This window comes from Urocampus carinirostris, chromosome 1 (assembly GCF_059441175.1).
Source record: "Urocampus carinirostris isolate Australia breed hairy pipefish chromosome 1, RoL_Ucar_1.0, whole genome shotgun sequence".
Classification (NCBI taxonomy): Eukaryota; Metazoa; Chordata; class Actinopteri; order Syngnathiformes; family Syngnathidae; genus Urocampus; species Urocampus carinirostris.
In genome coordinates, this window is record NC_142349.1 from 61,299,645 (window position 1) to 61,322,408 (window position 22,764).

The 22,764-nt window shown below is 38.5% G+C and overlaps 1 protein-coding gene across 1 annotated transcript in view; it reads right to left on the bottom strand.

The window, feature by feature from the left end:
- The window catches only part of spidr (scaffold protein involved in DNA repair), a 90,530-nt gene that overhangs the window by 42,656 nt on the left and 25,110 nt on the right, over positions 1–22,764 (bottom strand). Inside the window, exons 9-10 of the mRNA XM_088347439.1 lie at positions 7,161–7,350; positions 3,727–3,950 (exon numbers count right to left, since the gene is read on the bottom strand). Coding sequence (XP_088203565.1) covers positions 3,727–3,950; positions 7,161–7,350 — 414 coding nt within the window. The remainder of the gene's footprint in view (positions 1–3,726; positions 3,951–7,160; positions 7,351–22,764) is intronic.

The window sequence follows — 22,764 nt, forward strand, 5'->3', positions numbered from 1 at the left end:
TCCACCCAGCCAATTTGCTTTTATCGTAGTTTTAGTCATGCTGTTTGGGGCGGATCATGTTAGGTAGGAGGAGAGGAGATTGACAAAGTAAGATAAATCCTGCTTCAAGTAGAATCCGAACGCCAACCCAAACCCCAAGAAATATGAAAAAAAGAAGAGTTTTTTGGTGCTTGTCTAAGAAATGCACGTACTTGCAAGCGCATCATGAATGAAATGAAATGATCTGCATTTATATAGCGCTTTTCAAGTCAATGACTTCCCAAAGCGCTTTACAATGTGCTCCACATTTCCCAATAGCGGCCTTGCAGCCATGTAAGGCGCTAACCTGCTTATTGGGGGTATCAGGGGTTCAATGTCTTACCCATGGACACTTCGACATGTAACACGGGATTCGAACTAGGATCCCTTGATCCCAAGACAAGCGCTCTACCTCCTGAGCTACTGCTGCCCTGTGAATGAGCTGACTGAGGCTGCAATGATGACACAAAACAAGAAAAACAAAGCCAGTCTTTTCTATGATGTGTTTGTTTAACACATATTGGAAACCATAACCAGTTTCTTCGAGTTCCTTTCTCCTTGACCCGGAAGATGTTCATCTGTTACTACTTCTTCTTTAGCTGTCGCACGTTGACCAAGTTAAAAACAAAGTTTGCTGTATTTCGCTGAGCCGGATGGACTCGAACATTTATTTCATAGTGGAATTATGGGACGATTAACAAGATGTGCATACTTTTTCAGGTAGGTTAACCGGCTATAATGTTAATTATTTCAGAAGGGTGTAGATACCAAACTTTAGCACCTCTAAGTTGGCAATTGCATGTGGAGGAATGAACGTCAGGAAATAGACGCTGGGGGTGAGCACACTGCCACAGCGGCAGTTGTAGAAGAAGTAGCAAAAGATAAACGACTTCCTGTTGAGGAGAAACGAGCTCAACGAAACGGATCACAGTCGTATTTAATTTTTTCAATATTTGGATTGTAAACGCATATTTCAACAATACACGGAAACTTTGACAATTTCCTCATCTTGGATTTTGAAACATTTTGTATTCAATACTAGACTAATTGTGCCCAAATTTGACTTTATTTTTTCCGAATCAATATAATTTCCATTCACTTTATGATTATTTAATTGTAATGAATTACTTATTTTTAATTTTTCACTTATATCCGTTTTACAGATTTAAATCTTTCTTTTTCTGCTTCAAAACAATTTTTCCACTTTTGGAACTTTTTTGTCTTTGTTTTTTGATGAATAAATATCAAATAACTATCAAAGTGAATCAAAATGTTATCTAACTTGAAAAATGACGTTCCACAGGCATAAAATGGCCTTTAAAGCCTTTTTTTTCCCTTCTTTTTCTTGCGGACCAAAGCTCCATTACATACAGTACTTAGATCCACCACACATTTTTTGACTTTTATTGCTCATTTACACAGACTAATACTAAAATAAATATATATATGAATAAAATACATGAATAACAGGTTTAAATGAGCATGTATGCTTGCAGCACATTATTGCATTGCCATGAAAAAAAAACTATGGGAGAACTGAGCCTTTATTGAAAAATACAATGAGTTGTACTTAACATACTAGATGAAGATGTGACGCTCACAATTTTTTTTAAAAAACAATCCTCGGACTTTTCTGTCAGCACGTGTGGAAAGTGCAAGAAATACCCTCCGGTCCCCTCTGTTTTTTATCAACCAAACAACATAGTGTAATTGCCAAAGAGGGGCAACTATCCCTAACCACTGAATAGTAATATCCGGAAAACTTCCCACTCTGATAGTGACCAAAAATTGGAGGGTTTTAAAAGCCAGAAAAACAGTAGTAAATATAAAGTGTGGGATACTTATAGGCTCTGGAAAACAGTTGTGGCTGCGCCACTTTGCAGCAGATGAAATCATCAATGAGCAAAATCAGCTCTTTGCACATAACCGCATGGCGTCTTTCCTCTCCATTGTGGGGAATTTGGTTAGGTTTTGGTGAAGATTTTTTAATATTTGTAATTCAATTACATGTGATGCTACCGCACACTTCCTAGCGACGTGTGTGGTGGAACTTCTTTGTTTGGACAGAAGACATAAAAAGTGGCTCCGAAATTCATGCCAAAAGTGTGGGGTGAAGGCATGACCATAAAACCCGTGGTAAACCAGACCATTACAACCAGTATTGTGCCTGTTAACAATTGTATATTTTAATCGTAAATTTTCATACAAAAGTACTTTATTTATGATTTCAAAAATATATAAGCATAAAGCAGCTTCCAAAAGCGTGTAAACACACTAGTTCACGCCACACTATGCATTAATCATACTTTGCCACTCACAACATAAACATGTGTGTTTTATAAAGGTGCCTGTCTAAAGCCCCACATGGCACTAGAGGAGGGGTCTCCAGGGTGCCCTTTGACCTGTTCTGAAAAAGACAATGCGCTGGGTCATAGTGATTTTCTAGTAAAATATTTTTTTTTGTAGTGATTGACTGAGTCTATTATACCTTACCTCCAATAATTAACATGATAATGACCTCGTTATAACATAGTAACAAAAAATTAATACCATGATAAACTAATTTTACAAATGCATATCAAACTGGGTGCCATTTGCGCTAATTAGTAACAAAAAGTAGCTCTCAGCTTGAAAAAGGTTGGAAACCCTAGCACTAGCGGCACTATAGCCAAGCCTTGATTTTAAAAATTGCTACAATTTCAGAAATAATCCATTTCTGAGGTCATGCAATCGAACCTTCCTGTGTGGTGTTTGCATGTTCTCCCTGTGCTTGTGTAGGTTTCCTCTGGGCACTCGTTTCATCCCACATTCCAAAAATAATGAATGTCAGGTTAATGGGCCGGTTCAAATTGACCCTAGATGTGAATGAGCATATGAATGGTCTGTCTCTGTCTGCCCTGCGATTGGCTGGCAAGGGTGTCCCATGCCCACTGCCCAAAGACAGCTGGCATGGGCTCCAGCACCCCCGCAACCCTTCTGAAGATAAGTGGTGCAGATAATGGATAGATGGATGGATGGAATAAAAATTGAAAACACAGTTGCACCTCAACCTTAACTATGCGGTTTAAAAGGGGTGGAGACTACAGCAGGCTATAAGTTAGTAGTACATTATCGCCACCCTTTAGCATCAACAATATATATTTCCTCCTCAAAACAATGCGAAATTAGCACTAATTTATTATCTGCACAATTTATTTCAAACCAGCAACTCTAACAATGACATTTGCAGGCAACCACAGCGGTGATTAATGCAAAACACTTTAGCACACCGGTTTGAATTTGTTTCTTTTGGAAAATTAAGGTAACGGTTGCAAACTTGTCTGAGCATGAAAAACGGGCAACTTTTCAACTCTGGCTTGCTGATGCATGATTTTGAAAAAGGTCACACAAGCTTTTTTACTTTCCTTTTTTTTTTAATAGAGAATTTGGCGAGCGTCACTCGGATTGTGGCTGGATTCAATAAGACGTGATGTTTGTGTCCTTTTGTCAAACAAAGGCATATGGCTACAGTGTGCAGCAAGCTTTTGTTAGGCCTTCTGGGATGTGAACAATAGCCTGACCACTGAGGCACATTGTGCCACCAAGGAGTCCTTCACATTGCGGTTCGAAATTATCGGGGGGAAAAAAAACCCATGAAAACTTTAATCTCTTCCAGATTTTCCTTGTGAACAAAAAGGCGTGGATGAGGAGAACATGATGAAAAAGTACCTGTGCTTGCTGTGCTCTGGAAGAGGAGTGGTCGAGGTCCTTGAGTTCAATCTGAAGTTAGAAATGGATGAAGTTGGCGCAGGGATGGAGTAGACCCTCTGGACCATCACCACAACATCCTGGCTCACAGAACCAGCCTGGCCTAGTCTTTCTATAGCCTCCAGCAGAGAATGGCATTGCCTGGCCAGGACAGCTGAGGTTACCTCCCCAGTGCAAGATCCTGCCTATGGGTGGTTAAAATGTGGAATTTGTGTAAACACATGGACAATTTGAAGTAATTTCCTTAGAGAGATGCAAGATAATTATAGGGGCGATCACTAGCCAACAGTTTGTTACTTTTAAAGTGTTGTCTGGATTCCTACAACTGATTTTGGGTATTTTTGGACCGCTGAATCAGGAAATAAAATTGTTTTCCCCATCCCTTCGGGTTTTTGTGCTCGGTTAATTTAAAAAAAATCAGAGTGCGTTACAAAATGAATTATAGTTTTGTGTTATTATCACCTTATATTTATAAAAACATATCATCGTAAGGTTTTATTAAAAATAATGGGTCCAACAATATATATTAATTATATTATAAACCATAATTAATGTAAACCAAATGACAGATATTGATTAAGGTAAGTAAACACGAATTTCATGTTGCGTGACTATTGTTCAAACTTTAAGGGTTCTTAAATACTTATATTCTGTAGCTGATAAGTGATGTTGACCTCATACTTTTGTTTTCTGGTCCTTAAAAGAGAACAAGTTGCACTGTAAATGCACCTTGAGTCAACTGGCTCCTGGACCTGACACACGCAATCATCTAATACCTGGTGCACCAGTTGAGATTTTGAGAAGGGAAGTTTGTCGTAGCTGTCAACTGGACAGGAATTCAGTCATTACGTATATTTAATGTTGACTTTGTATTGTCTAGCGGCATCAATTGCAGGCTGGTCATCCGGGAGGGGAAATTACCCCTTACCAAGGTTTTTAAATTTACCACAGGCTAGGGTCTTTTGAGTTTTTCCTTGCCCTCATGTAGGTTTCAGATCAGGGGATGTTGTAATTGTGGTACATGCAGCCCTTTGAGAATTTGTGATTAAAGGCTAGACAAACGAATGATTAAAGGCTATATAAATAAATGTGACGACTTCTAAAATGCTCATCGCATGTGAACATGTAAACACAGAAGCAGCCATATTTTAAAATCATGACCTAACAGAGCCAAACTAATGTGATTTCTGGATTTAGAACAGCAGATTCTATCTTAATCATCTGAGAAAAAGGTAAAAAACGAATCTGTTGTTGACCAGTGTATATTTATTGGACTATAAGAACAAAAATACCCAGTAATTAGTAACTTGGAGCCATATTATTTTATTTTAAATCTTACACAATTTTTTAGCATTTATGTTCCTCATTAGAATATATTTTGATTTTCTATAGAAACCGCTGTGTTGTGATTATAGAAGCTTCTAAAATTTAGTGAGTACAGTGACTTTATGGAATTTTTTATGGTCCTAATCCTGTGTGTACTTGTGAATGAACAACAATTTATTAAAATTGACAGCTGCCAGGCAAAATCCTCAAAGGAGTGTCTTAATCGTGATACAACGCATTACTTTTCTGTATTAGACGTCTGGATACATTTTGTGTACATATTTTAATGGTTTGTGCTACTTAAGCAAATAATTAATGTCATACAATTTTCTCCTCATGCGCTGCTATGATAGACCTCCATTGCTGAAAATGGGACACACATTTTGTTTGGTCCATGTAGTTTCCTTTCTCTGCATCAACATTTGTATATCTGTTTTAAGTTTTGGAGCACTTGTATAATGTTTAGATGTGGCATATTTGTACTTAATGAACACACCTATAATCATGTTTGTATGCACTTTCTTCAAAATGTATATCTTAGTATCATGGTGAACATAACAATGTACAAACGGGGAGCGTACTTAAGACTATTCGACTTACGAAAAACGGTAGATACGATCATTTTTTTCGGGATGTCTGGACATTGCTGTAAGTTAGATATTTGTATTGTGTGCATTTTTTCAGAGTACAGGACAGTACTGTAGTGCTTCTTTCCACCTCTACCGGCATGTGGCGCTGTGAGAGGTCACCCAGCATCCGCACCGAAGAAGAAATCCGCTTTCTCTTCTTAGTTTGTGTGTAAACATTCTATACTGTATGTCCTGCGCGGGATTACTGTGAACCTTACGTGAACTTTGACATTTTTATTGTTTAACATCTTGTGCATCCATTCCATATGGTTGGTGTGAAGAAGAGGCGAGCCGTTTCTTTTGAAATAAAGGTAGAATAAGAAAGCTTGATGCGGTTCAGAAAATAGTCGAAACGCTTTTTTTCCGCCACTTTCTTCCACAGAAGAGGAAGTCGTCTAATGCCTAAAGCTCATCTTCCAAAAGTAAGTTCAACTTAACTTTATTTATCTTTATAGAGCATATTATTTTATTAAATGTTTATCTTTTAGTACAAAACAATACAGGTTTCTTATACAAGCTTTAAACATATTTATATAAACCTTAAACATACATTTTATACAAAATATAGCACTGAAGCAACTTGCGAACAAATTCAACTTACGAACGATCGTCCGGATCTCGTTCGTAACTAGGGCAGTGTCTGTATCGTTTTTTGATTTATATATATATATATATATATATATATATATATATATATATATATATATTATATATAATAATATGGCGGCGCAGTGGTTAGCGCATGTGCGGCACAGTTCATGTCTTGGGAACCTCCTGCGTGGGTTCAAATCCAGCTCCAGACTTCCTGTGCGGAGTTTGTATATTCTCCTCTGCGATTGGCTGGCAACCAGTTCAGGGTGTCCCCTGCCCACTGCCCGATGATTGCTGGGATGGGCTTTTGAGGTTTTGAAAAACAAAGAAATTATTGGCCAATTGAATAATTGATAAAATGAAGCTGTAGTCTTCAACGTTACCCTTTTGAGAGATGTTTACCAAAGCTGTAAAATGTGATTGTAGTTGGAAAAAATAAAGACACATTTTTAAATAATTAGATTTGGCTTTTTTTTTATCTCGCTGTAGAATATTTGACCACTGGAGATCGCTGTATTATGTAGTGCAACTAAAAATGAGTGCTAATAAGCACAAGAAGGAATACAAACTTGGAAGTGACCGAAGCGCACCATTTTAATTCTTAGTTTTTGCCAAGTCTTTTGAGAGGTTTTTGGAGTACCCGTTGTTTTACCACTAAGAGGTGTTAAATAATACACAAAGTTTCTTTAAATAGAGCATGCAGTTTAGAAAAAAGTTATTGGTTATCAGTATAACTCTCCTTTGAAAATATTTAATCTATTATCAGCAGATTAATGTGCATACCTACATTATACAGTATATAGACTTTTTCCAAAAATCTGAAAAACTGCATCCTTCAGCGTTACACACCTGCGGAGTTTCGTTTTCTTCAGCTGCCAATTTTCCAAAAGTTTGACACAAAGGGTACGGTACGAGCTCTTTCGCCGTGAACAGGTCTCCTGGCGATATACAGGCCGCTTTGGAATCAGGCTTGACTTTCTTGGTGAAGTGGGTGTTGAGGATAATATCACAGTCTAAGTTTTCCACCGAGAGTCTTTGCCTGCAAAGACATGAATGAAAGGGATTACAGAAATAGAAATAAGGGGACTGTATGATTTTTGTAATGTTAAACTGTGTGAGGTCTACAGTACAACAGATGTCAAAATACAGAACAGATGTAGGGTTCACACTTAACCATGTTTATTTTCTCTTAAAATGATGCTTTTTTATGAGGAACATGCATTTGCACAACTGAGGAATCCAGATCCATAAATGCTGTTGAATCTTCCGCTGATGGTACTGACTTCATAAGTTTGGGTGATCTCAAGGACTATTTTTTTTTAGTTGTGCTGCAACATGTATTTAAATTTGATTCCTCATTTTTGTTCATTCATTTTAATCCAAGAAATTAAAGACAAAACATGAGGTAATACTGTCAGTAATTAGGCAAAAATAAATATCAAAATATCTGGCATTAGGATGGAACCATGTAAGACCAAATCATTTTTCAAGAGACCCTTAAAAAAAGTCAGAAATTTGTAAAAAAAAAAAAAAAAAAAAAAAACGGTTGTAAAAATAGTATCTGTAAGTGTGCGGTGACTATTATTAATAGCAATTTTGAAAATATGTCAAATTTAAGAAATTGGAGCTTATAAAGTCATGCCATGTATGATTTTAATTTAACATGAATTATTAGCTGTAGTAATATCAAAAAATCGAGACTTGTTAATAAAGAAGTGCAATAAAAAAAATCTAAAAAATGATACAAATGATTTAGCAATTAAAAATTACAAATTTCGAATGATTATTTTTCAACTAATCAATTACTTTGTCTACCTTTAACTTTGATATTGGTTTTAAATATTTTCCAGATCAGTTTGATTTAAAAGCTGATCTATTTTAGTTTGTTTTACTTTCGATTTGCATTTAAAAAAACAAATATTGCCTTAAAAAAAGGTAACAGATTTGTATTCATAATTTCACTGTTTTGCTACTTCATGGATTAGCATATATTTAATAATATAATAACGCAGTAATAACATCATACATTTTTTAAGACTGGAAGCCCTAATTAGTAAAAAAAGAATATATTCAAATTAAATACATGAATGATTTAATTTAATGTTCAATGTAAATGAAATGCAGTGCATCATAATCATTTGCAACCCTAACTTAGCCCAGGTAACATAATGGAAGAACACAGCTATCAAATATTGAAATACAGTAATCCCTCTTTATAAAGATATTTACTTTTCACGGTTTTGCTACTTCATGTATTAAGGCCCGGTCACAAAGCCTTTCACGGGCGTATCGAGGCTGAATCACGGCCAGAAATTTCTGCCCGTGAAGCAGACGCGGTGGAAAATGTGCAAAATTGGCTAAACCTGCTGTTTACCCGTGGTATGCCCGCGAAACAGACGCCGGCGACTGTTCCGCGTCCTTATCGCGGGTAACCGCGGCTGCATCGCGTTTGACCGCGCTTACACGCGGTACACACGCGAATGCACGTGATAACACCGTGATACAGGCGCAGAACAAACGTGCTATGACCGTGCTCCACCCGCAATTACCCGCGTGTAACCACGTCTTGGCCGCGGCCGTAGCACGTCCTAGCACGTTCGTACCTCGTCTTTACCTCGTGTGTACCACGTGTGCCGCCCGCGGTTACCCGTGGTCTAAAGTTTTGAGCAGCGCAAAACTTTTTCGCGCGGCCAACCGCGTGCGAATTTCTTACCGCGTGTAAAGCATGGCTGTATCTCGTCTGTATCGCGATCTCAGAGCGTCCAACAGCGTCTGCTTCACGGGCAGAAATTTCTGGCCGTTATTCAGCCTCGATACGCCCGTGAAAGTCCAGGCCTTTAGTATCGTGTAGAGTTAAGAGCTTGGGCAAACAGGAAGCCCTTTGCTCTAGTTAGAACACGGTTCGGGTTGGTGCATAAAAATGTCAATCATTAAATCGAGCCGGGCCAGGCTTCTCTCTCTCTCTCTGATTTTTAAAAAAAATAATCTACTCGTCATTTGTCCTACATTTCCTTTTCATCCTGGAGGACAGGCACAGCATACACGCTGCCCGGCATGTGCTGCTTTAGCATTTTGGAGCCCTTTAGGTTTTTACTTGGAAATGGGTCCCTAAAATCAAGTTAACTGGTTAGGCTAAACCTAGTTCGGGCTTTTATACCCGCAGGTCTGGTTGGGCCGGATATTTGGGGTCCGATCTTACCTCTGGCATCATGCATTGTGTTATGCAGTAAGATTGGCAAAGCAGTCTCCCCACTTATTATTACTTGTCAATGCAATAGTTATTTGTAAGAAGATAAAATAAAAAAACGTTTTTACAGTACTTTTATTTGTTAAACAAATGCCTGAGCCTTTTGTGTCAGTTTATAATAGAGCAGGAGTCTTCACCAATATGCTCTCTAAGGAAAGCTGATGTGTCCATGGACCTGTTTTTAAAATAGGTCACTAGTGCTGGGTCATTGTAAATTTCTAGTAAAATGATTTTCTAAGTGGTTGACTGAGTCTATGTAACCCTATTTTAAATAAAAACCCTGGTAATAATAAAGTAACAACACAGTAATAACATCATAAGTTATTTAAGACTGAAAACCCATTGCGCTAATTAGTGAAAAAAGAAGATCTGCGCTTGAAAAAAGTTTGGAGACCCTTGTGAGAGAATATTTGATTGTATAATTATTGTAAAAAAAATAATAATAAAGGGTATTATTTCACAGATTTTGCCTATCACAGGTTCATTTTGGAATGTAACCCCTGCGATAAACGAGGGATTACTGAACTGTAAACCCTTGCTACTTCACGCTTCATACTGTGCAGCCTCAGCGCATCGCAGGTTGAAAAAAATTACGCAGGACATTAGCGCCAATCTAATATTACTGTGAACAGCCTAGCAGAAGGCCCTTTTGATGAGAGTTGCTCCGTATTGGCCCGCTTAAAATTAAATGCACGGTTGTGCCTGTGATCCATTAGCCCAGGTCGACTATTGCTGTGAGCAGAGAGGCATGCAGAGTGCATTTTCCTTCTGTTCGGGTCGCTGAAGCACGCCATTGTGGCCCGCCTTACATAAACTGCAGTGTTTTCACCGTGATCCATTATCCCAAATTGACCTCACAGATTTTTCAAATCCAGGGTCCACATTAACCACGATAAACAAGGGATTACAGTATTCTTTTAATGCTCTATCACTCGTTGAAAAATATTTTGATTTTGAGGTTAAACTCTTGTTAAAAAATTTATGCAAAAGAAAACTTTATCCTGATTGTAAAATTTTACATAGTGTTTTTCAAATACCGCTATTGTTCATTTAATTGGGGAAAGTTGCATCCACACGTTGCAAATCAAAAAGGTACGTCAAAAACTCTCAAACTGGGCAGCTTCATTTGTTAGCCATTGACATAAAACTTTTTTTCTGCCTTCCATTCCAGTTTTTTAATACCATTTGCAAGGGCAGTCTCCCAAGAAATGTTCTTCGGGTTCAGCCCTGTGCATGAATGTATGTATACCTGAGAGAATGATCAGTACTTCCCCCGAGTATTAAAAAGAACTCGAAAAACAGCTCATATAATTACACAGCACATTGTTTATAGTAGTGCTGATTTACGACTAAGTCTTTCCACATGCTACATGAAGAATAGAACGGTGGAGTTATGCTGAGTCAGCGCCGATTCCATTCAGTGACTGACTTGAGCATGCTCGCTGAAGCACGTCTGTGACGTGGGTGAAAATAGAGCATCAAAATGATACGCGGATGAGCACAAGATTTGTTTATAAGCTGGAAATATTAATATTTGAAGTTGTTGATGTTTTCATTGCATTCATTAATGCAATGATTGCAAGTTCCAAAACACAATTGCAGTTAATGCCTAAGGCATTTGCTATTTGCACTATTTAACATGTATTTGGTGCACAACATTCTCCTATCTTTAATCTGTTCACGCCTGGGCACATGCCAGACTCCAGGGAGGCTACAATTAGCAAGACGGCATTGTGGAGGGCCACTAAGCAATCATAATATGACTCAATTACGCAGTAATGACTTTGGTGGTTTGACCTGGCAGGAATTTAAAAGTCAGATAGCAGTTGATCTGTGGCCGAAGAGTGAACCCATGCAGGAAATATCAACCCTTGACAATAAATTAACGTTCATTATAAGTTTATAATCATTATGATGACTAATAAGACCAGTTAGTTTAGGTTGTTCGCAAATATTATATGAGGTGGTATCAATAGTTCAAAATGACTCAAACTAAATAAATATTTTGAAACTTATATGCTTGCTTAAGGGGCTTTCTTTTTAAATTGGATTTTCTTTTTTTTTGTTGTTGTGTGACTTCCACGCTGAGAAACAGAATCAATAATTTCCATATGAAAGGCAATTAGCTTAATGGAAGGCAGTGAGAGGAGTCATTATTTGTTTCACAAGCAGTGATTTACCTAGTTTTGTTGATTTAAACCGGAGTGTTTTTGTTGGAGGGATGTGCATTCAAGCAGCAAACTTTTTTCCTTGCCTCAACTTCTTTACCACATGGGAAAATAACGTGGGAGAACTGTAGGAGATGAGGTATTTCACAACAGACATGGACCAGCCAAGCCATGTAAGTTGACTGATCATGATGATACGTTTTGGGATCAGTGCCTAAATACTGAAAACAAAGTAACAAAAGTAGATTTTTTTTTTGAGTTATGAAGTATTTTATGCATATGTATGGATAGGGTATATTCCCGTGGATAGTTTTCCAAATAAATGAAAGCTGCACATTGAAGGCCAAATTTGAAATCTCTTATTGATTAAGATTAAGAGTTAGATGTACTTCCAGGACAACAACTAAGTTTATTTTTTTTTTACATAAAAACGATTAAAGTAATATTTTGTCAATATATTGATTCTTTGGGGAAAAACAATTACAATTTGTGTACTCTAAAAAAAGAACATGATTTGAAATTAAGGTATTTAAAAAAGACAGTTTCACAAAAAACCTTTTGAGTACAGTATAAGAAAGGGAGAAAAAGCTGCCAAATATTAAAGTTAAAGGAAGTGACTGGCGTCAGTCTAAATCACTTACCTTAAACTATTCTTAATTACAAGTACCCAATTATTTATTATTAAAGAAAAAATGAAAGCTGATCAATAATATGCTTAGGGAAGATTACAAACGTTTACTAAATTATGACCTGTACATCGGCAAAGGTACTGAGGAATTGGAAAATGGTCTATCTAAACCTTTAATCAAATGAAGGCAACACATTTCCATCCATTAATCTGTTCTGCTTATCCTCAGTAGGGTTGCGGGGGTGGTGGAGCCCACTCCAGCTATCTTAGGGAAGTGGGCAGGGGGCACCCTGAACTGGTTGCCAGCCAGTCGCAGGGCACACAGACACAGACAACTCGCTCATTCACACCTAGACATGCATATTTTTGGGAATGTGGAAGGAAACCGGAGTGTCCGGAGGAAAACCCACGCAGGCACGGGGAGAACATGCAAACTCTACACGGGGAGGCTGCGGAAGCTGGACTTGAACCCTGAACCCTGAACCTCTGCACCGTTGGGCTATGCGCTAACCACGCAGCCACCATGCCGCCACAACACATTTTAAAACCGATTCTTATTTGCACCGCTAACTTGTATTGCTATTTGTATAATGCTTTAAATATTCCTTAGATCAGTTACATTTCAAAAATGCTTTTGTTTAGCTTTTTTTGTTAATTTTCAAAGAGTTTTTATTTTTATATCATTAAAACATGCATGTCAGGTTAATTGGCCGGTCCAAATTGTCCCTAGGTGTGAATGAGCGAGCGAATTGTCTGTCCCTGTGTGCCCTGCAACTGCCCGGCAACCAGTTCAGGGTGTCCCCTGCCGATTGCCTGAAGATAGCTGGGATGGGCTCCAGCACCCCCCGCAACCCTACTGAGGATAAGCGGTACAGATAATGGATGGATGGATGGATAGTGTGCAGCTTGATTGCAACCTTTTTGATTAAAAATACAGTAGTAATACAATTATCGTATTGAGAGGGACATCGTACGTTATTTTTTTGGGGGGGGAATTTACTTTTATTGTCATTCTTTGTAACAATGCACACAGAACGAAATGTCGATACACCTGACCCGTACAGTTAAACTGTAGCGAGCCGATACAGCCGCAGCCAAACAGGGCGCAGCCATTTTTAGTCATTAGGTGACCAAATCCCCCAATTTAGCACTTTATGGTGGTACTATTATATAAACATGCAATTTTAAATACTTGTGATCGAGAAATTTGTATTTATTTTACACAACAAGAGTCTCACCTCGAGAGAGCTGACATGATTGTCTGGCATCTTGCTGCTACGGGTTCCCCCCAAAACCAAAAACCTTGTGAAAGGCTAGGCAAAAATTAAGAAGAAAATTGGTGTTGTTTGGTCACTGAGTATCTGTAGTTTATATTCTTCCATGTGCTTTGTGGCACTCATTTTCAGATGCACTACACAATACAGTGACATCTCTTGGTCCAATTCATTGCATTCCCCGAGTATAATGACAAAAACGTAATACGAAAATAAATTGTGGAGCACTGATTATTTACACAACTTGTACTTCCGCTGCATATCCAAAATCCCCTAAGCTGACACAGTCATTATATAAGAGTGTGATTAAGAATGACACAATGTATCGAAGTGAACATTTGGCTAAAGATCAGTCAGGGCAATGTACAGCGGAAGAAGAAACGGAAGTGGCTTCCTATTTGGGAACAGGTGAGTGGGCAGCTGACAGGTAAGGAGCGGCCGGCTGCTAGCGTCACGGCGCATAGGTGAGTAATCCTTGCAGGCATTTCCGTTCAAACCGCAGCCCACTCAGGGGCAAAGAGCGGGTAGGTATGGGCGGAGCCATCCTAAGCATGAATGATAGGGGAGGAAAACGTGTCATGCTGCAAGCTTGGATAGAGGAATTTTACTAGACATACCGATGGCTTATTTTGAGTATTTTCCACTGACGACACTCAAGCAATTCAAGGAACTATTATTCTAGGTACAAAAAAATCTTTGGAGAAATTACGTTCACAGTAATCCCTCGCTGTATCGCAATTTACGTTACTTTGTGGATTTTCATTGTGCAGTTTTGGATTGTGATTGGCTAAAAAGTGTCCCTGCATCCGTCCTGCCTGTGCGTCAAAAGGTTGCGGCCTGAGTTCAGGGTTCGTACACATTTCTCATGGCCAAATTAAATTAAATTTTTAAGGACATTCTAAGCCAATTTTCCATTTCTCCACTACCATTAAGAGAAGAAATCCGGTGAGAATCATGTATTTTGTAGAGCCACAAATATAGCTGCAAATTACATGTGTGATTTTTAATCTTGAGAATGCATTTGATTTATATGATAATCATATGATTTTTAGATAATTTATTGGGACATGGTACCTCAATCTTTTTACAGCGCCCATAACTGATAGGTAACAGTTGCAGTATTACACTATTCATCATTTCATAGTGCCCTGTTTAGCTGTAGCGTGTAGCAAATGTTTAGCAAATACAATCATATTTAAGCTAGTCATCTCTGTGGATTATCTTTCATGTGATTGGTTGTGAAAAGTTGGATCTCTTTTTTTTTTGCATACTATGCACGATGCTGTGCGTGGATTTGTTCCACGATTTGACAAATGATTGAATTTTGTGTTTTCTAACTATCGTTCATCAAACCGGTATCCTCCCGGCATCACAGTCTTTTCATAAGTCTTCTTGGCCCCGATGCCAGGAGGACAACACCATACAAACTAATGCCAGCTGCCGCTAATCAAGAGGGAAGAAGAAATGCAATGGCAAAGCGAAGCCACTAAAGCAGGTGTGTCGGCGTCATATTCAAGCAGACTTGTTTTATTTTTCTTTATCTAATGCATGGTCTACCGAGAAACATAGCAACAATTCCAAGCATCTACAAGCACTTAACCCTAAATCCAAGCACTTTTGAACCTTGCAAAGACGACAATAAATATCGAGCATTTTCAAGGATTTCAAGCACCCATACAAACCCTGTTATTCTAGGTTAAAAAAACTATTTCGAGAAATTTCGCTTACATGAGAAAAAAGGCACTTTAGATCTCTATTCGAAAATGATTAGCAAAAACGAAAGGTGCAGAAACTAGCATGTGTTTCCAATCACTTTCTTTTGGCTCCCTCTCAAACTCACGCTCCCTAAACGCTCCAGAAAATAATCGAGTGCTTTTCCCCCCCCTCAGCTTGCTGGAAATGACCTAACGACTGCCAGGAACAGGAATGTGAAGCATTCCCTGGAGCTGTCCGTGACGTCAGCGCCTCGAGGAGGCCCCAGCGCATCCGCCAGCCTGGATATTCCAGAGTGCGCTCACAACTCCGGACAGCTGGAGTTCGCCACCGCCTCGTTCCCTCTCCATAAACAAGCCCCAAACAAATGCGGCCCCCGCCTATCTGGACTCGGTGTGATGGACTGCGAAGCACATCTGGGCCTTTGGTGCTGATATGAGGGCGAATGGGGTGAAAAAAAGCAGGGATTAACACTGAGGAGACACAGCTGTTGTATCTTAGACTCGATATGCACTGTAGGTACAATTCACAGTTCAGGCTTGGACCCTATTCCATTGCTATATCCAAGTGCTTTACAAAAATCCCACATGGATGTGTTTTTGATGACGGAGCACATGACGCACCCAAAGAAAAAAATGTCAAATACAAATATTAAAGGGACAGTGACATCAGTGACGAAACAAAATAGCTGATAAAAAACATGTATGATTTCCCCTTTTAAAAGACAGTTGTATTTGATCAAATATTTATTTTAGTTACTGTATTTTCCAGACTATAAAGCGCACGCAAAAAAAAAATTGGCCAGAAATTGAAACATGCGCCTTAAAATCCTGTATCCGTTATATGAGGACAAAAATGGAAATGTGTTACAATAGTTATATAGTTATCGATCAATCTATAAAAAAAAAAAAAAAAAAAAAAGATCAAACCGGCGCTGCCACAAGCAGCTGCCTTTTCCAGCAGCTGCCCTATTGTTTTATTGTCTGCTCCTATCTTCTGTGTTTTTTCTTCCTGTTTTGACAACTACACTATGGATTACTTCTATTCTATGCACATGGGTTTTAGCGCACAAAAATGCATGTATTCAAGGAATCAACTCCTTGCCCTGAAGAATTCTCGTGCCGGCGTGATGAAGGGGCCTATCGTGGAAGAAGAGCCGGAGCTAGCTAAGCAGCTAGCAGCGGTATAAGTCTTCGGTACCATCCGTAATCATGGTAAAAGCGAACTCACGACCAAATAAGATAATCGAGTGCTGGTGGAAAACATCGAAGCGCACAGGGAGCGCAGTTGCTGTGTTTTGCGGAAACGTGGCTCACGTTTCCGGACGCTAACGTGTAGCCACCCGGAGCTATCCGGCTTCAACGCCGCTATACAGAGACACGAAAGCCGGGGGGAATCGGAGAGGAGGCGGACTTGCTAACACGAGGTGGCGTATCCCTGGATTTTCACAAAGAAAAGATTTTCATCTGCCGCAGGGATGTCGAACTTTTGGACTTGCGTGACGTCATCCACTCCGCTACAAGCACCCCTAGGGCATCATGTTAATCTGTTAATAAACAACGGCGTAGACTGCTGGAAGTGTGAATTTCCCTACGGGGATGAATAAAGTATCTATCTATCTATACAATTTATCGCTGACCATTATTGCATAAAAATGGTGGCAATAGAGATCGAAGCTGATAGCAATAGTAAGAGCACTGAATCCTAACCACCAGGCCGCTAGGGACATGGATGGTTGATCACAATTGTATAACATTGCATGCAACGGGAATCAAACTCACATTGCGGCAGAGAGAGCACTGGATCCTATCCACTACGCCACTAAGGATACAAACGACAAATGCAACCACATTAGGTCTTATTTTCATTATCACACTATTCTTGGACACAGTGCCAGATATGTTAAAAGAAGATTGAAGAATGTTCACTTTTTCTCAGCTCAAACTAAGCATTGTAAGTGAAACTTTTTGAAAACAGGTCCTGTGCCTTTATTTATCTTTCCGGATGACCGAAATACTTCCCACAATGCCGTTCTTTTTATTCAGTTCAGGAAAACTGAATTACTTCCCAGAATAACTTTCTCGGCATTCAATCTCGTCCGCTTTGTGAAAACTTGGTCATGTCAAACAATATTCTCCCGTCCGGGCCCAATAATAACATCAATAATTTGGTACTGTGACTAAAACTACTGTGATGATGAGATAGGATCCGAACGCGCTCCACGCCATGATTTGGGTTTAATTCCTATCGCATCCAATGTTGTTTAGTTTTTATATATTCTGACTGATCAATGTCCAAATACGGCACTTTAATATGCGCTTTATGGTCTGGTGCACCTTACATATGAAACAATATTGCAGAAAAAACATTTTTGGGTGTGTGCCTTATAATTCCTATAATGCCTTAAAACTTATAGTGCGGAATGGTAAATGGTGCCAACCATCTATTTGCTGTTACGTACTAACATTTCAAACAGCATCAGAGGAAAACTAAACAGGGAGTCATCAACACAGCCCAGAAAATCATTGGCTGTTCTATGCCCAGTCGGGCAGACATTGCCGTCTTGTGATGCTGTAGCAGAGCCGACAACTTCATAAACTCCTCTCAACCGGGCCACAACCTCTTTGACCTGCTGCCCTTTGGTAGGCACCACAGGTCCCTTAAAACAAGGACTAACAAGCTGAGAAACACTTTCTTCCACGAGGCCATCCCCACTTTTAACAAGCAGACAAGAATGTGAAAAAAAAATCATATATTGCCTAGGTATAGAAAAAATTCATATCTTATTTATCTACTTTTTTTGGAATTAGGTTTCTGCTAACTGTTATTTAACAACTTCTTCATTGCTTAACTAAGGCAAGTGGTGCCTCTATTGACAAATTTCTCTACAAACAAAAGTTTCAAGTTAAGAAGTACCCGAACGAGAAAATATTGCCTCGTGACAAAGTCGTTTCAGGATACGAAGTCAAAAATACAGTACAGTACGCACTACTATTAGCCGCTCTCAGTTTCACGAACGTAAACAAACTAGCTAACCAGAGTGCAAGCGTGCTCCCTGCATGCTCTTCATGTCACAGTCACAGTTCAGAGTTCAGAGACGATGAGGAGGAGGGGTTCCGACAGGATAACTGGGAGGTTGACGCAGACATCATTCTATCATCCCAAAGACATTCAAGCAAAATTCCATGAAATCTCGGAATTGTTGAAAGGAATCACCCGGAAAAAGTGTTGATAAGTCGGGTTATTGCTACGTGTGCCTCACGCATTTCTGACAGAATGTCTAAACTCGGTAGAAGCAGACGTCATTGGATCAGTTTTTCAAAAAACATGACGCAAAAAAATAACTAAATATTTTTGGGATTTCCTTTATTCGTTGTTGTTTTTTTACATTATGTGGCTCTTGGTTTATATCTACATATATATCGTGAGATAATCTAATTTAACCATGTATTTTTCATATTCTGATATGAACGGATTATTGAAAAAAATATCATACTGTACTTTTGTGGGACTTGGAACGGATTAGCGCATTTACATACAAAATGTGTCTCTATTTACAAGGTTTTCAGTTAACAAAGCTACAACCAGAAGAAATTAAACTCTGAAGAAGAGGTACCACTGTAGTAAATATTTTGGCCCATTCACCCTGACATTCTTTATATCTTATTTTAGTCTTTATTGTGTGTTTATCTTTGGGTGGCATGTCTAATCTTGTTAAAAAATGTTCCTTATGTTGATATCAATGACAATAACTACTCTTCAATTCTAATTCCAATTTTGAGAGTTAGAAATACTGTCCAGTCGAAAAAACACATTATACTTTGAAATAGGCAAACAAACTACTTTTTTTGCAAAATATCCATCTTTCAGAAAAAAACATCAGTACAGTTGAGTGAACTTGTATTATTCAAACCACTCGCATTAAGTGCAGCTAATGCTAAAGTCCTCGCCGCTAGCAACCACAACGCTAGCCACTAACGTGAGCATAAGCACTATGTATAAAATCTAGCCCAACTACAACAATAAACATTTTGCCCATCTTTAACTAACTTGAGTAAATGGGCGGGCGAAAAGTTGCGTGTAATTAAGAATTCGAATAAAGTATAAAATAAATAAAAATCTAAATATGGAATGAAAGGTATTTTCCACAAAACGCTTCTGCAGTGGCGTCAAAAGATTTTGGTTAAGGTACCACTTTTTTTTTTTTGTGTTCATTGATGGCGCGCTGAGTTGGGTCAAATTGTTCACTGTTATATCAAAAGTTAAAATTATCAATATTATCTTTTCCTCTTTTTCATTTTAAGTATTTTTAAATATCGTATAATGCATCACTTATGACTTTCTGTTGTCAGCATCTACCTTTTTCTTTGGCTTTTCATGGGGTGAGGTAGTGACTGGCAATGTTTATTTTGAACTTGTGCTCTTCTGCTTGTCACAACTCGCAAGGAACTGAAGTGAGACAACGTGCGTTGTACGTTTACAGAAATTTCTGCCTGCATACCCCGTGGTCCTCGGAGTGCAAACGAATTCACGGAATAAGAAACGGCTTCCGGTATACTCCTTACTAGGATCACAGAAACAGAAAAAAAATAAACCAAAATGGGAAAATGGCAAAACTGAATCACTGAAATATATTCATAAAATAATAATAATGATAATTAAAATGTACAATATTTCATTTTCCACAGACTTGTTAAATTGTTAAAAAAAGCAGCATACTTTTTTTTGGTTGCATTTTTGGGGTTTTATTTTTTCTTTATTTTCGTCTGGAGATGACCAAAAATGCCTACTACCTTGTAAACAAAAGATTTGCATTCTGATATTTTTACAGGTGTTTGGCTTGTCTCCAACAGGTAAGAACATCCATACACCCATCCATTATCTGCACCGCTTATCCTCAGTAGGGTCGCAGGGGTGCTGGAGCCAATCCCAGCAGTCTTCGGGCAGTGGGCAGGGGATACCCTGAACTGGTTGCCAGCCAGTCGCAGGGCACACAGACAGAAAACTCACTTGCTCATTCACACCTAGGGATAATTTGGACCGGCCAACTAACCTGCCATGAATGTTGTTTGAAATGTGGGTGGAAACCGGAGTGCCCAGAGGAAACCCACGCAAGCACGGGAAGAACATGCAAACTCAACACAGAAAGGCTTCATCCCATGACCTCAGAACTGTGCCGCACACGCGTTAACCGCTGCGCTGCAGTGCCGCCCATGTAAGAACATTTCATGTGTAAACTTTGATATTTTCTTAGGACTGATTAATTTAGAGCTTGTTGGTCTTTTTAATGCCTGCTAGTTTTAATTAATCAGATTCAGATATGACATTATCCAATTAAGGAATAGATATAAGCCGTCCATCCATCCATTATCTGCACCGCTTCTCCTCAGTAGGGTCGCGAGAAGATACAAGACGTGATCGGGATGCTTTTAACAATAAGAAGTCATTCGTATTTCATGCATCTTTAAAAATATGTCACATCATAGCACATAGATCCTATTAGCACCTGATGAAACAACTATAATACCCGCTAAACGATTCCTGTTCCCTTTTTTTGCCAACATATTGTTTGGAGTGAACTTCTCAGTTGTTGTGCAAGTGCCAAGTTTTTTTTTTGTTTGTTTGGGGTAACTGCTGCCTGGAAATGAATTTGTACCAGAAGCCCTCCGCCCCACCTTCCGCGCCCCCCAACCCTCCTCTTCAAAAAAAAAAAACATCCAGAAGAAGGAAATGCAGGAAAGCGTTTTGACTGAACATGCACTTTTCTGTAACGTTGGTGCAAGTTCTTCCTCTTATTTCAGAACACAAAATGTACTTTCTTTAACTGGCACTGAAATGTCGTAAATTTAAAACGTAATGCATGTTCGCTGACGTCAAATGTGTGCCTGGTAGTTCTGTGCTAAGGGCCATGACCTGTTCAAAATAAACGATTTAAATATGTGGTTATACAGTGACTGTGTATAAAGAATGAGAGTTGGATATTTTTGAAATTTTCAGAGTTAAAGATGATAATTATTTCTTTTCAGTACCTGATATACCTTTAAGTGGAAATCCAAACAAAAGAGCAGGCGTGGTGCTTTAAAATTAAAGTCATAAAAAAAGAAAAAAAAAATCCACCCCCTTTTAGAACTTCTACCTGTTGCTCAAGTGTTTATTGCTTTCCATGTTACAACCTATTAAAGTGTTTTCATGGGGTGCAGCATTTATTTGACCCATGTTTCTGCAGTCATGTTTTACTTTGTATTAGGCATTCAGCATATTGTGATGGTTGTCTTTTAAAAAAAAGCAATCTAATCAAAATGTTTGCTAAATTTAAACCGGATTATCACTGTGAGGTTGAAGGGACAAGATTTGTGATTTGTGGCCCAGTTTATATATGTATTTTGGAAGAAAAGATTGGGTGTGGGCTTTGCAGGGGTGAATGAGTTCAGGGGAGTTCAGATAGCAAACAGGCCTCCTTAAAACTTACAAATCTGAAATGAATTGAGTAAATGCTGAGCCTCACCGTCATGCTGGAAATCAAATCATGATAATTTAAAAAAAAAGCTTCTCATATGTGAGTGTTAATTTGACATTCAGGCAGGCAACTAGGTTTTTATTTTGTCAGTATTCCTTCTAACCTTGAAATATAGGTAATTTTCAATCTAGGACCAAAAATCTATCCAAAGAAAATGGCATACTTTGTAGCAGCTCATTATTTTTATATATATAAATAGCAGAAGTACAACAAAAGATTACCAAGAGTGTTTTGTTGCTTTTAGGGATCTTTGTTATTGTGAGACAATATAAATGGCTCTTACGAGTATTTAAGATTGCCAAAAGTAAAAATATGCAGTGTAAAAACACTGGTGGGAATGTACCCTCGTTAAAACTTGCTTGACATAATTAAAATACTGTTCATAATTGGAGATGCATGTAACTCTTTCTTGAAAAAAAGGCATACTCCAAATCCTTATACATTTTGTTAGGGATTTTATATTGCGTTATATATTACATGAATATTTGTATATATTCTTGTATTACTGTTAACTTTAAGGTTTTCACCAGTGTCTGAAATAACGTGTGCCCGGACCCCTGGGTGGCCGACATCTTTTTCAAAACAAACAAACAAAAAAAAAATCTTCCAGTCTTTTTATTTATATATTTATTTATTTTGGACAGGATGGAATCGTAGCTTGTTACAAACGTTTGCTTTCTTCCGATTTCGAAATCTTCGTTTGGTTTGGAAATGTCGGTTCGTTTGGCAATTTGTATACTCTGCAGCCAATGAGAAGCCTGCATCGAATAACTTCTTGCTTCCGGACTTTCCCGAGCCTTATAAGGTCGTGCATACGCATATCATTTTACAAAGTAGATGCACAAAGAACACAAGAAAAATGGTAAAGTGGTAAGGAATCAAGCCAAAACCTCAGCCCCAGAAGAA